Source organism: Molossus molossus, unplaced genomic scaffold (assembly GCF_014108415.1).
Source record: "Molossus molossus isolate mMolMol1 unplaced genomic scaffold, mMolMol1.p scaffold_m16_p_22, whole genome shotgun sequence".
Taxonomy (NCBI): Eukaryota; Metazoa; Chordata; class Mammalia; order Chiroptera; family Molossidae; genus Molossus; species Molossus molossus.
This window is the reverse complement of record NW_023425358.1, coordinates 35,910,172-35,922,836: the sequence shown is the minus strand read 5'-3', so window position 1 is coordinate 35,922,836 and position 12,665 is coordinate 35,910,172. Positions and strand designations below refer to the sequence as shown.

At 51.8% G+C, this 12,665-nt stretch overlaps 1 protein-coding gene across 2 annotated transcripts in view; it reads right to left on the bottom strand.

Annotated features, from left to right (window-relative positions):
* Positions 1-12,665, bottom strand: part of DNAH10 (dynein axonemal heavy chain 10) — a 117,466-nt gene that overhangs the window by 58,601 nt on the left and 46,200 nt on the right. For both annotated transcript variants that reach the window (XM_036276565.1, XM_036276567.1), the window contains 9 exons: positions 12,153-12,287; positions 11,141-11,293; positions 10,113-10,301; positions 8,185-8,331; positions 7,493-7,684; positions 5,779-5,897; positions 4,265-4,423; positions 1,308-1,443; positions 290-412 (listed from right to left, as the gene is read on the bottom strand). In XM_036276565.1, coding sequence (XP_036132458.1) covers positions 290-412; positions 1,308-1,443; positions 4,265-4,423; positions 5,779-5,897; positions 7,493-7,684; positions 8,185-8,331; positions 10,113-10,301; positions 11,141-11,293; positions 12,153-12,287 — 1,353 coding nt within the window. The remainder of the gene's footprint in view (positions 1-289; positions 413-1,307; positions 1,444-4,264; positions 4,424-5,778; positions 5,898-7,492; positions 7,685-8,184; positions 8,332-10,112; positions 10,302-11,140; positions 11,294-12,152; positions 12,288-12,665) is intronic.

Here is a 12,665-nt window from a genome sequence, read left to right as displayed (position 1 = left end):
AGTCTAAAATGTTTACTCTGTACTCCTTCACAGACAAAAAAAAAAAAATTGTGTCGACCCCCGGCCTAGACTATCACAATCATTACCCATCTTCTTGGCTGTGAATTACCAGGAAATCTAGTGTCTTCCATATTTTCATCTAATTTATTGATAACATTAAGTGCTCAAGATCATGACTAGGTCAAGTCAAGGTCATGGCCTTCAATTACAAACATCCGCCTGGGTTATGTTGATCCAACAAGCCACCAAAGCTAGTAACTGTTAAGTTTATGTTAGAAATGACGTTCACCTTGTTTTGTCTTCGATTGACCCACTTATTCCAGTATGGTTCATACTTCAGGTTTTTAGGATCCACATAAACCATTCCACAGCGAGACACAGTGGCAGGGGAGGCATACTGCAAATCTCCGACCTGGAGAAAAGGAGAAAGCCAGTCCTGTCTGCAGCTGCAAGCCACCCAAAAGCCTTTGCTTGCGCACGGTCTTCACAATTCGCGAAACCCCAGTCGTACCCAGATTAACAGTTCTCAGGAGGCTCCGCACTGAACACTTGGATGTGTCACGGGAGGACTGCGCATAAGAAACGTAAGCACCTTGTGACGTTTTCTATCACTATAGAATTAATGTGAAAAGTAATAGGCTGTAGAATATCTGACAAAAATAAGAAAGTATAACAACGAAAATAAGCTTAACCCCAAATCCAATCCCAAAAAACAAACACGGTGACAGAGTGTTCGCCTTGCCGTCTGTGACCGGCTGAGCACAGCGGGGACTGGGCAGGCGGAACTCGCAGACGTGCAGACACTCACGCGGAGACACGGCTGGGGCCAGGTCAGAACGGCCTGCGCACTGAGCCGACGTGAGGGCAGACCTCAGGCCCACGGCCGCGAAACAAGCCCAGAGGCGCTGATAGAAATTTTTTAAAAATAAAATAAAGATGAAAGCAAATAGAGCAAGAGAAAAAACAAGGCAATTACAAATTCCAGGACAAAAAAAAAAAGATTGGAAAAGAAAGGAAATGTAATAGCAGTATACCAGTTGGTTCTACCTCAAAGATTTCATGTTCACAATAATGTAAGTGTGTTCACTGGGCTAACTGCCTGAACCATGCAGTATTCCGAGGGGGGGTGCGTGATGTCAACGTGGCAGAGGAAGAGCTTGCTCAGTGTGTCAGCGCCAGGTGAGCCTCAGGAGACGAGCGAAAGCAGTTCCCTGGGCTCAGTGGGGAGGGAGGAGGGAGGAGCAGGTGGAGACGGCGCTGTGCTCATCACACACTCTTCTGCACTGTTTGACGGTTCGCAGACTTGCCTCAAAGAGCAGGGCGCAGTGTGCCTGCAGCCGGATGCGCTCGCCGTTGGCCAGCGTCAACAGCTTGTTGTCGTCCATCACGGAGTTCATGTTTTCCACCCACAGGGCGTCCACATCGCCATCAAACAAGATGTACCTGCAGCCACCAAAGAAAAGCGAGCCCTGTGCCCAGAACGCCTCCAGCTGGGAGCTCGGTGGAGCTTCCCCCATTCCTGCCGAATGTCTGTTCCCAGAGTTGTCCACCCTGAGGCACAGCACCCTACTTGGTCCAGAGGTTTCACCCGTAAGAGAAAATGGAAAAATAAAACATAAAAACTGTTTGATCCCAGCCGGTGTGGCTCAGTGGTTGAGCATCAGCCCATGCACCAAGAGGTCGCCGGTCCGAGTCCCAGTCAGGGCACATGCCCAGGTTGTGGGCCAAATCCCCAGTGTGGGGCATGCAGGAGGCAGCCAATCAGTGTTCTCTCTCATCGATGTTTCTATCTCTTCCTCTCCCTTCCTCTCTCTAAAATCAATAAAGAAAAAAACTGAATTAATCACCATCACTTAAGAATCAGGAATCTCTGGCCAACAGGAAGGTCTGACAACCCAGACCTGCATCCCTGCATGGGGACAATATGCCAGTGCTCCTTGGGGACAGAAAGTGTCACAGTCCACTTCATTCTTTTCTTTCTTTTTTTCATTCAGTATTATTTTATATTCATTTCAAGTATATAGCAGAGTAGTTACACACATATAATTTACAAAGTGATCCCCACGCCCATAAGTCTAATACCCACTGGCACCACAGTTATTACAATGTTACTTTACATCCCTATAACTATTTTGTAACACCTCATTCTTTTCTCAAATCTGAGACTGAACATCAATTGTCATTTATCACTGGTTTTGATGCCTAATAAAAAGGAAAGTATTTCACATACCCCTGTGTACTGGGTTGAGTGGTGGCCCCCCAAAGGTATATCCATCCAGAACCTGTGAATGCGGCCTTGTTGGTAAAAAGGTCTTTGCAGATGCAATTAAGGGTCTCGAGGTGAGATTAGCCCGAGGGCGCTAACCCACTGACCGGTATCCTACAGAGGGGACGGCCATGTGAAGACGGAGGCAGAGACTGAAGTGAGGCAGCCACAAGCCAAGGACGCCTGGAGCCACCAGAAGCTGACCAGGCAGGAAGGACATCCCTAAAACCCTGAAAGGGAGTGGAGCCCCTTCTTTAGGCCCCCAGAGCTGTAAAGAACAGATGTCTGGGTTTCAGCCTCCCAGTTGGTGGCGATTCAACACGGCCCACGGCCCTCACTGACGCTGGCCCGGGAGCAGGTGCGTCCGCGAGCGCTGCGTCACACACCCGCCCTGGGGGCAGGTGCGCTCAGCTCCTCGGCTGTTCCGGCCTCGCAACGCTTCCATTCTGCGGCCGTGACAGGTCACTGTGGCGAAGCCCATCTCCGGAGGATGGGCTCTGTTCTTCAGTGTTGAATGGTGACTGGATACTGCTTCCATTTGACTCACTGACATGACTTACTCAATTTTTCTTGCAGCATTAACCTTCTGGCTTATTTCTTCCAGGACTTTTAAAACTTTTTTATTTTAAATAATCTCCAACATAGAGTTACAAGAACAGAATAGTACAAAGACCTCCCCACATCAAGGCTATAAAAAAAGTTCCAGAAAACCTGCGGAATGTCTGGAAATTAGAGAATATGAGACACCGGAGAGAAGGACAACTGAGCACACGTGAAATCCGGGCTTCAGCAGTATCAGGGAGAAATGCTCAAGAGGCTGCTCCATAAGTCACGGGCTGAGAGTGGGCTTTTGCTATGAAAGGGCATTTTTATCAATGGGATTGAAATGGAACAGAGTTGGGGCAGCCCTGAACCCCCGAGAGGTGTCACGGGAACAGCTGACACTGGGAACAGAGTCAGGGCAACCCTGAGCCCCCGAGAGGTGTCACGGGAACAGCTGACACTGGGAACAGAGTCGGGGCAGCCCTGAGCCCCCGAGAGGTGTCACGGGAACAGCTGACACTGGGAACAGAGTCCGGGCAGCCCTGAGCCCCCGAGAGGTGTCACGGGAACAGCTGACACTGGGAACAGAGTCGGGGCAGCCCTGAGCCCCTGAGAGGTGTCACGGGAACAGCTGACACTGGGAACAGAGTCAGGGAGGCCCTGAGCCCCCGAGAGGTGTCACGGGAACAGCTGACACTGGGAACAGAGTCGGGGCAGCCCTGAGCCCCCGAGAGGTGTCACGGGAACAGCTGACACTGGGAACAGAGTCGGGGCAGCCCTGAGCCCCCGAGAGGTGTCACGGGAACAGCTGACACTGGGAACAGAGTCGGGGCAGCCCTGAACCCCCGAGAGATGTCACGGGAACAGCTGACACTGGGAACAGAGTCGGGGCAGCCCTGAACCCCCGAGAGATGTCACGGGAACAGCTGACACTGGGAACAGTCAGGGAGGCCCTGAGCCCCCGAGAGGTGTCAGAGAAAAGGTTTCACCTGGTGCACTAGCAAAGCATCCCTGCTCTCGGCTCCTGCCACCCTCACCGCCACAGTGGGCAACATGAGCAAAGCGGGCACTGTCAACCATGTCTACAGGTGAGAAAACGCAGCTCGGAAGGGTGTTCCAGCACTTTCCATGACGCTTTGCTGCCTTTGCTTGACCTACCTGGCATACAGGTGCCTGGCCTGGTAGCTGTGTGTGAGGACTGGGGCTCGGGCAGCCCAAGTGCAAATCCCTGCCCTTGGGGCAAGTTGCTTACCTCCCCAGGCCTCGGTGTCCTCCCTGGTGAGCTGGGGACAATAGCAGCTGAGGAGACTGATTGAGACGACACACAGAGAGCCCTGTCATAGCACCTGGCACTGAGTGAGCAGAGGGCCAGGTCCCATCACCTGCCATTCATAACGCTCAGCTGATCAACATGAAATGACGCCGGTTCTCTGCCCTGACCACAAGGATGCTCACTTCCGTTCCTTCTTATCCGTCGGCTTGTTGATCTCCCTGAAGATGCTGGACAGCACCCCGTCCGTCCAGTCTCGCGTGGTGGGGTCCAGGACGCCGTAGAGCTCGATGACGCTCACAGCCTTGGGGTTCAGGACGAGCAGCTTTGTCGCCAGTCCCAGCCTAGATCAAAGGAGAGGCATCGGGAGGGCTGAACTCGTCAGGAAACCGATCTCGGCCGCTGTGTGAGGGATCGGATGTTTTTGCCTAATCCGAAATTTAAAACACAATCCACACAAACTCTCCACTGGGCTCCCCACTCAATGCAAGGGAACCACCTTTCCCTGGAACCGTGGCCCCAACACAAGTGAGGTCTGAACCGAAAGCACAGCCTTGCTTTTGGAGGACAATGAGAAGCTCACTTTCATGTATATTTCAATTTGCATATGCTACATATTCACACACAGGACCTACTTATGTAAATATTGCATAACTAGGGCACAGGAGATGAGTCAGTCGTTAGGACAATGTAACAAGCCTTTGAACTCCTAACAGTGGATCCCTGGTGCATACAGGATGACATCTGTTCTGCGTTGACTTTATGAATTGGGTGGACAGGGTGCTTCCCGCTAAGGTGCCTGTGAATTCCCACAATGCTATGGGATCAACTCATCTACAGAAAATCAAAGTTCACACAAACCACAGTTCATCATTAACAAAACGCATAAAAAAAAATAACTGTGGCACATGTACACACACATGTGATAGTCCTATAAAATGTCTAACAATTAATTAAAGAATAAAAGACAGGATGGCTATGTCATAACCCACCTAAAACCAGGAAGCCACTGTCCCCCGGTTCTCACATAAGAAACACAAGAAGAAATAAGAAATGACGTCACTCATTAGGTTCTATAGAGTGTCTAGAAATGTTAAAGCCACAAAGACGACAAGGCTTCCCTGGGGCTCTTCTGGACTATTCGTGTGCACTGAGGTCTTTCCAGAATCTAGCTCTTGCTGAGGATGACAGTGAGGAGTCAGAAGACCCAGTTTCACTATGAGGACATGCAGTCACCACAGGTCTCTGTGACGGCTGCACCAGGAGTGTGAGGTCACTTCTCCTTCAAGCAGCATTGCTCCTGCAGGGCTGTGATGATACAGCATCCGGGAGGTGACTCTCTCTGGCCACTCCGATGTCTTAGGGGTTGTATAGGGGGAGCCCTGACTTACTTTAAAAGAGCAATCTGAACATCAAGGAAATGTGACTTAAGTTAACTTCTGAAATATCCTCATAGAGTCTGGGAGATCCTCATTTCACAACCAAACCCATTCACAGTCTGGTGCGCAAGAGTCACTGTTGTGCCTTCTAAAATATGTTGAATAATCAGCAATAAAACAAGTAAAGATATGATGAGTTTAAAGGGGTGTTTAGGACAGATGTAACCTCCCAGGAAATCAGAACAATGAGGGCCAGGCAACACCGCCCCACCTCCCATGAAGCCACTCCCGCCACCAGCGCCCCCCGAGGCCATACTCACTTGGTCTGGGCCTGACACAGAGTCTGAATGACCACGGACTTGCCCCCTCCCGTGGGCCCCACCACCATTGTCGTGTGGCGGGTTAACATGGTCTCAAACATCTGAACAACTTTATCCACCTGCGGGACAAAGATTTGCAGCTGGGTTAAAACATCTTTTCTTAAAAAAAAAAAAAAAGCTTCATTGAGCTATAATTCACATACTACATAATTTATCCATTATAAGTGTACAATTTGATGATTTTTTAGTATGTCCAAAGTTTGCAAAACCATTACCACATTCAATTTTACAACCTGTTCATCACCGTTCTCCCCACAAAAACCTTGTACTCATTAGTCATCTCCCCCAAGCCCACTTCCTCCAGCCCCTGGAATCCACCAATCCACTTTCTGTCTCTATGATTTGCCTGTTCTCAACATATAAAAGGAATGGCATCAATGGAATTATACAATGAATACGTGGTCTCCTGTGTCTGGCCTCTCTCAGCACCATGTTCTCGAGGTTCATGCACACTGGAGCAGGTGCCCGTGCTCCGCTCCTGTTCATGGCTGAGTAATATTCCATTCTACAGATGAACCATGTTCTGTTTATCCTCGTCACCCCTTGATGGACATTTGCATTGTTTCTACTTTCTGGCTCTTATGAATAATGTTGTCATAAACATCCATGCACAAGTTTGTATGTGGACGTAAGTTCTCATTTCTCTTGGGAGTGGGATTGCTGGGTCATATGATAATTCCATGTTTCACTTTTTGAGGAACCACCAGCCTACTTTCCACACCGGCTGTACCACTGTACATTCTCACCAGAACACACGTCTTTTCAAACCGCCACCTCCAGAGGAGAACGTCAAGGATGGGAATGACGTGGAGATCTCTCTCATCTGTGTCCAGTGCCCCTGCGCAGGCCTGAAGCCTCTGAGTAGCCTGAGGCCCCGAGGTGCCCCAACCAGAGGCAGCCACCCCGGGCCTTCAGCTTTGGGCATTTATACTCTCAGTAAAACACTTTGGCAATAATTTTTGGCTTCATGACAATATTTCCAATTGTACAGGCTTCAGATGATCAAAATACTACTAGCAATGTCTAATTTAATTTTTTGGTCAGTGTGATTCTGGGGTGGCAGGGTGGAGGGTGGTCTGGGGAGAAAGCATTAGATGGTTGGGCCCCAAAACAAAATACTTAAGTTATCTGATCACATTATGCAAAAAAGAAACCAGCAATGAGGGGCAGGCACCGCCACCACCGACCTCCTGTAAAACCTGGAAAGCAGTCCATCCATACAGTGGAATACTGTTCAGCCTCAGGAAGGACATTCTCTCACGTGCTATAACACGCATGAACCTCAGGGACATTATGTTAAGTGAAATACAACAGACACAGAAGGACCTAGATTGTGTGATTCCACTTCTACGAGGTCCTGAGAGCAGTCAGATTCACAGACAGAAAGTAGAAGGTGGCCCCAGGGCTGGTGGAGGAGCGGACGGGGAGCGAGCGTTCCGTGGGTACCGAGCTTCCGTTTGGGAAGTGGAAGCAGCTCTGGAGATGGACGGTGGTGACGGTCGCACAGCAATGTGCGTGCACTTAATGCCACTGAGCTGTACGCTGAGAAATGGGTAAGACGGTAAACTGTACATTATCTGTACTCCGCCACAACTAAAGGAAAATAAAGGAAAGGACCCCTAAGTCAGTGCACCCCCACTTCAGCGCCTTTTACCTGCACGGGCAGGACGACGAAGCCACCCTCCTCCAGCACCTGTTCGACCGCGTCGTTGAAATCAGGGTAGCGAACGCGCGGGCAGTCTAGCCCGGGAAACAGGTCGGAGATCAAACCGAGGAAAAGAGGGACGTCCTCAAAGATGAACTTGGGCAGATTCATGTCTCGAAGTGCCCTCATCAGCACCACGTCCTGCATGGCACAAAACAGGCCTCGTTAAGGATTTTTCCAAAAGATCCGGGGCTAGTCTAGAAACCCTCTTTCAAAATATACAGCGAAACTTCGTATAGAAAATAAGACATTTCGATACGGTCTCTAGAGAAAGGCAGGAGCGGCACAACTGAACTGTGCGTCCAGGTCCGGTCCATGGAAAAGACACACAGCCGCACCCCTCGCTTTTGTTGCAAAGAGGAACAAGAACTCACGTTCATGCTTTTTTGGGAACTGCTGTTCCCACGCCTGCCCCCTCCCTGCTGCAAAGATGGGCTATTACCACTGAAGCCTTATACATTTTTGTTCTGTGGAGACACTGAACTTGGCCTTGCAGTGATAAGTCAAATGAGAAGGAAACAGACCAAATTCAGGCCAGACAACCAACTGGAATGGCAGCTAGGATGGAAACTTCCTGTTGCGAACTGGGCTGTGCCGCCCGTCCACCCCGTCCCGCCCGATCGCACATGCGGGGCCCCTACCTCTTTGAGTTCGGGAGAGCCTCTCTTCAGCTCCCCAGCCATCACCAACACCGACTTCAGGGCTCTGAGTCCGAAGTCATAGTGGTGCTGCTTGGACAGCTGCCCCCGTGCCAGCTTGTACAGAACAGTCATCTTTTTGGCCAGAGTCTTTGGGAGGAAGACAGGAAAGTAAAGAAAGAGAATGACCGAGCCATCCACAGACAAGCAGGTCTTGCCTCGAACAGAAATGCCAGGACGGGGCCTTTGCTTCCGACTAGGACAGTTAGGAGCTCCTCTATAGGACACCAGCCTGCTCAACTGTGACGACTGTCCTGAGAGGCTGAGGAAGACCCAAACCACCTAAATCGACAGGCTAGAGCCCACCCGACATTTGAACCGTGGCTGTCACGCTCCAAAGACACGCTCCCTGTTTATCTTGACCTAAACGTATCATGAAAGCTGCTCCTGGCACCGGGCTTGAGGACCACTAGCCGCCTAGTCTGCACCAAGGGCTCAGAGCCTGGTCCCCAAGATGCCACAGGGATTCGGCTCACGAAAACCAAGAACCAAAGACTCATCACTCTAGCTCGAAATCTGGACGACATAACAGGCGGTAAAAGCCTTTTATTTAAATACAGAAGAGCAATCTAGTAATCCTTTATGTGAAAAGCCGGGTGGCTCACTTGGTTCGTGCATCGGACTGAGCAACAAAAGGCTGCAGGTTCAATTCCCAGTCAGGGCACATACCTAGGTTGCAGGTTCAATCCCCAGTTGGGGCATGTATGAGAGGCAGCCAATCAGTGCTTCTCTCTCACATCGATGTTTCTCTCTCTTCCTTCCTCTCTCTCTGAAAATCAATTTTTGAAAAGTATATGAGCCCTGGCTGGTTTGGCTCAGCGGTTACAGCATCCGTCCACAGACCAATGAGTTGTGGGTTCAATTCCAAACAAGGGCCCGAACCTCGGTTGCGGTTCATCCCCAGCCCTGGTCAGGTTATGCGGGAGACAACCTGTCAATGTGTTCCTCTCTCCCTCCCTCTCTCTCTCACACTCTATCTGAAGATAAACAGAAAAATATCCTCCAGTGAAGATTTAAAAAAAAAAAAAAGTATTTGCTACTTTGTAACTTTTCCAGAATTTTCTGGGAAAATGTATGTGCAAATTTTTACACATTTTTTTTTTTTTTAATCCTCACCCGAGGACATTTTTCCATTTTTTGCACAGATAGAGTGGGAGGGAGAGAGAGGAAGAGAGAGATGGAAACATCGATGTGAAAGGGACACATCGAGTGGCTGCCACCCGCACGACCAACCAGGGCCGGGGACAAACTGCAACCGAGGTACATGCCCTTAGCGGGAACCGAACCCAGGTCTCTCCGGACCACAGGCGGATGCTCTACCCGCTGAGCCAAACCGGCCAGGGCTTTTACACATATTTTAACAATGATAAAGGATGACTGGTGACTGCCAGGAGTCGGGGTGGGGAGGATGTGATTGTCACAGGGTCACCAGGACAGTTCCACACCCTGACTGTGGCACTGGATACTCTGCACACAGGACAAAGCATCACAGAACTTCTCACACCCCCAGGGAGAACTGAAACCTGGGGAGCCCAAGTCTGCACCCAGGCAATGGCATGTGCCGCGTCGTTTCCTGACCCTGACAATGTGCTGCAGCCCGTGTGAGATGTGAGCGTGTTGTCTTTGGGGGACTCTAGGTAAGGGATACGTGCCAACTCTATACCATTGTTGCCACTTCTTATGAGTCAAATTATTACCAAGTAGAAATTAAAATTTTAAAACGAGAGGGAGGAGAGAGAGACAAAGAAGAAACCGTGTAAAAGCCGCACGGAACAGAAACGTCCCGAGCCCCGGGTGGGATCGAGGCAGGGCGGGGACCCCAGGGCGGGACCGGGCACCCTCCCGGGCAGGGCGGGCAAGGCGCGGCTCACCTTGGCCCAGAGAAAGCCCTCGGAGAAGAGCATGATCTCGCAGATCTGCTGCATGTCGGGCACGATCACCACCACGGGCCGGAAGAGCGCCTTCACCGACTCCGGCAGCTCCGTGCGGCCCGCGTAGCCGGGGTTCATGGTGATGAAGATGCCCATTCGTGGGTCCAGCGAGATCTCCTGCCCTTCAAACTGAAGGGTGACGGGGGAGGGAGGTCAGATGGGGGGGGGGGAGGCTTGCAGAGCCACGAGGCTGTTTCCACGGGCACACAGCAGGCCTGGCGCTGTGGCCGGAGTTCTGGGGGACAAGCCTCAGCTGGCCCTCAGCCTGATCCGAATCAAGGGTCTCTCCACTTGAGAAGTCTCTGATGGGGGCAAAGAGAGCAGCCTGGGGCTAATTCGAGGTGCTGTGTGATTCCCAACAGGTCACCAAACCTCTCTGAGTGCCACTCCCTTTTCGGCAAGGCTGCGGAGCCCCTGTGGGGCCACCCGCTCACGGGAGCTGTCACTCTCCCCACCCCAGCTCCACCCACCTGGGTGCCTGGACACAACGTGGGCAACTCTCCCCACAGAAGCCCGCCGCAGCCCCTCAGACACCGGCCTTCCCCCTCCAGGGACCAGTCCCAACAAACCGCAGACAAGATGTCCTGCCTTCGGTCTCTAGCGTGTGGCCGTCTCAGCCTTGCTCTCTGCTGAGACTCCACTACTGCTCGTCCAGGGGCTACCAGCCACACCGAACACAGAACTGCTATCTTCATGGGCACAGGCTGCCTCCGGGACAACAGGGCAGTCCAGCACATAGATAGCTGATGCACCCCCAAAACAGAGGTGTCTGCACTGACACCCCACCCCCCAATATCCCATGTGAGTCCCAGATCACCCTCTGGAGATGATAGGCAGGCCTGCCCTTGAACACACAGCCTGGGCTGGAAGGATCCCCGTCTGATGTTTCAGAGGCCCCGGGCAAGCGGCCCTCCTGGCACGTGACGGGCGGGGCCGCAGTGACGGGCGGGGCAGCAGCGGCGCCTCACCTGGAACGTGGTGAGCTGATGGATCAGAGCGTTGCGGATGGTCTGAATCTGAGACGAGATGACCGACAGCACAGAGGCATCGATTCGATTAAACTCATCAAAGCAGCCCCAGGCCCCACACTGCGCCAGGCCAGAGAAAATCTTCCCGACGGCCTAGAACAGAAGAAATGTCAGGATGAGGGCAATTTTCATCTTTAAAACTGCAAGTGACACACTGATGGAGAAATTTTCTAAAATAAAGCAAACAATCCTCAGATGGGCAGGGAAGCAGCCAGCCAGCCGCCTCACTAATGAATCTTTCTTTTTTTTTTATCCTCACCTGAGGACATTTTTCCATTTTTTGTTCAAATAGAGTGGGAGGGAGGGAGAGAAGGAGCGAGAGAGAGAGAGAAATATCGATGAGAGAGAGACACATCAAGTGGCTGCCACCCGCACGACCCAACCAGGGCCGGGACAAACTGCAACCGAGGTACGTGCCCTTAACAGGAACTGAACCCGGGTCTCTCTGGACCGCAGGCCGACGCTCCAACCGCTGAGCCAAACCGGCCAGGGCCTAATGGAGCCTTCTGGCGAGACTTCCAAAGACCTCTCATGGGCCAGCGCCCACTCGTAGGATTTTGTAAATTAAGAATTTTGATGGAAAACTCCAGATTTCTGGGGTTTTCTTGAAATACTGGAAAACCTAACGACACTGGTCTACTTTTCCAAGTGGCAACAACCACCAAAGCGGAACAGCGGCCCAGACCAAGCAGCGCCCTCAGCGGGCCGCGTCCTCAGCGCGCTGCCGGCAGCACTTCACTCCTACTACCCGACCCTGGTGGGCAGTGACGTCCGGGTCTCCTGCTCTACATCTGCTGCCACAGCGCACAGTGCGCCCCGAGAGTGGAGGTGACAGGGTCCCCTCTCCCTCGTCCCCACGTTGCTGCATGGAAGCACGTGGCGAGTGCCTGCCGCTGCGCCACCCACACGCTCCGCCCAAGGAGGTGGCACCAGGGGGACGCCACGGCCTTACTTTGTAATCCATGCCTTCGCCGCAGTTGGTTACAACACAGAGCAAGCCCAAGGCTTTGGCCAGGTCCTTGGTGGTCTCGGTTTTGCCGGTGCCTGCTGGGCCCGCGGGGGCCCCACCCAGATACATGGACAGTGCCTGTTAGAAGCCAAATGCAAAACACATGTGGCCTGACTCGTGTAAGGAAGCAGATATCATTACCCACATATACGCCAATGGACAAGTTCACTCACCTTTTCTGACAGTCACCATTCCTAACATTTCTGTTTTTCCACTGACCTCTGCTGACCCCTCTGCCCATTATATGGGGACCAGAGCACCAGGGACAAAGTGACATGCTGAGGCCATGCCTACCCTGAGGCTCAGGGACACGTGTACATCTGTGCAGTAAAGTAGTAATTTCTGCCCCAAAAAGGCTTGGCTTTTGTCTCCAGATCCTAGGACCTGACCTCTAAGCCCTTGGAATGTCCTGCTGAGGAAGAGTGTCCTTGTTCATCTGGGACCTTGGACCACATG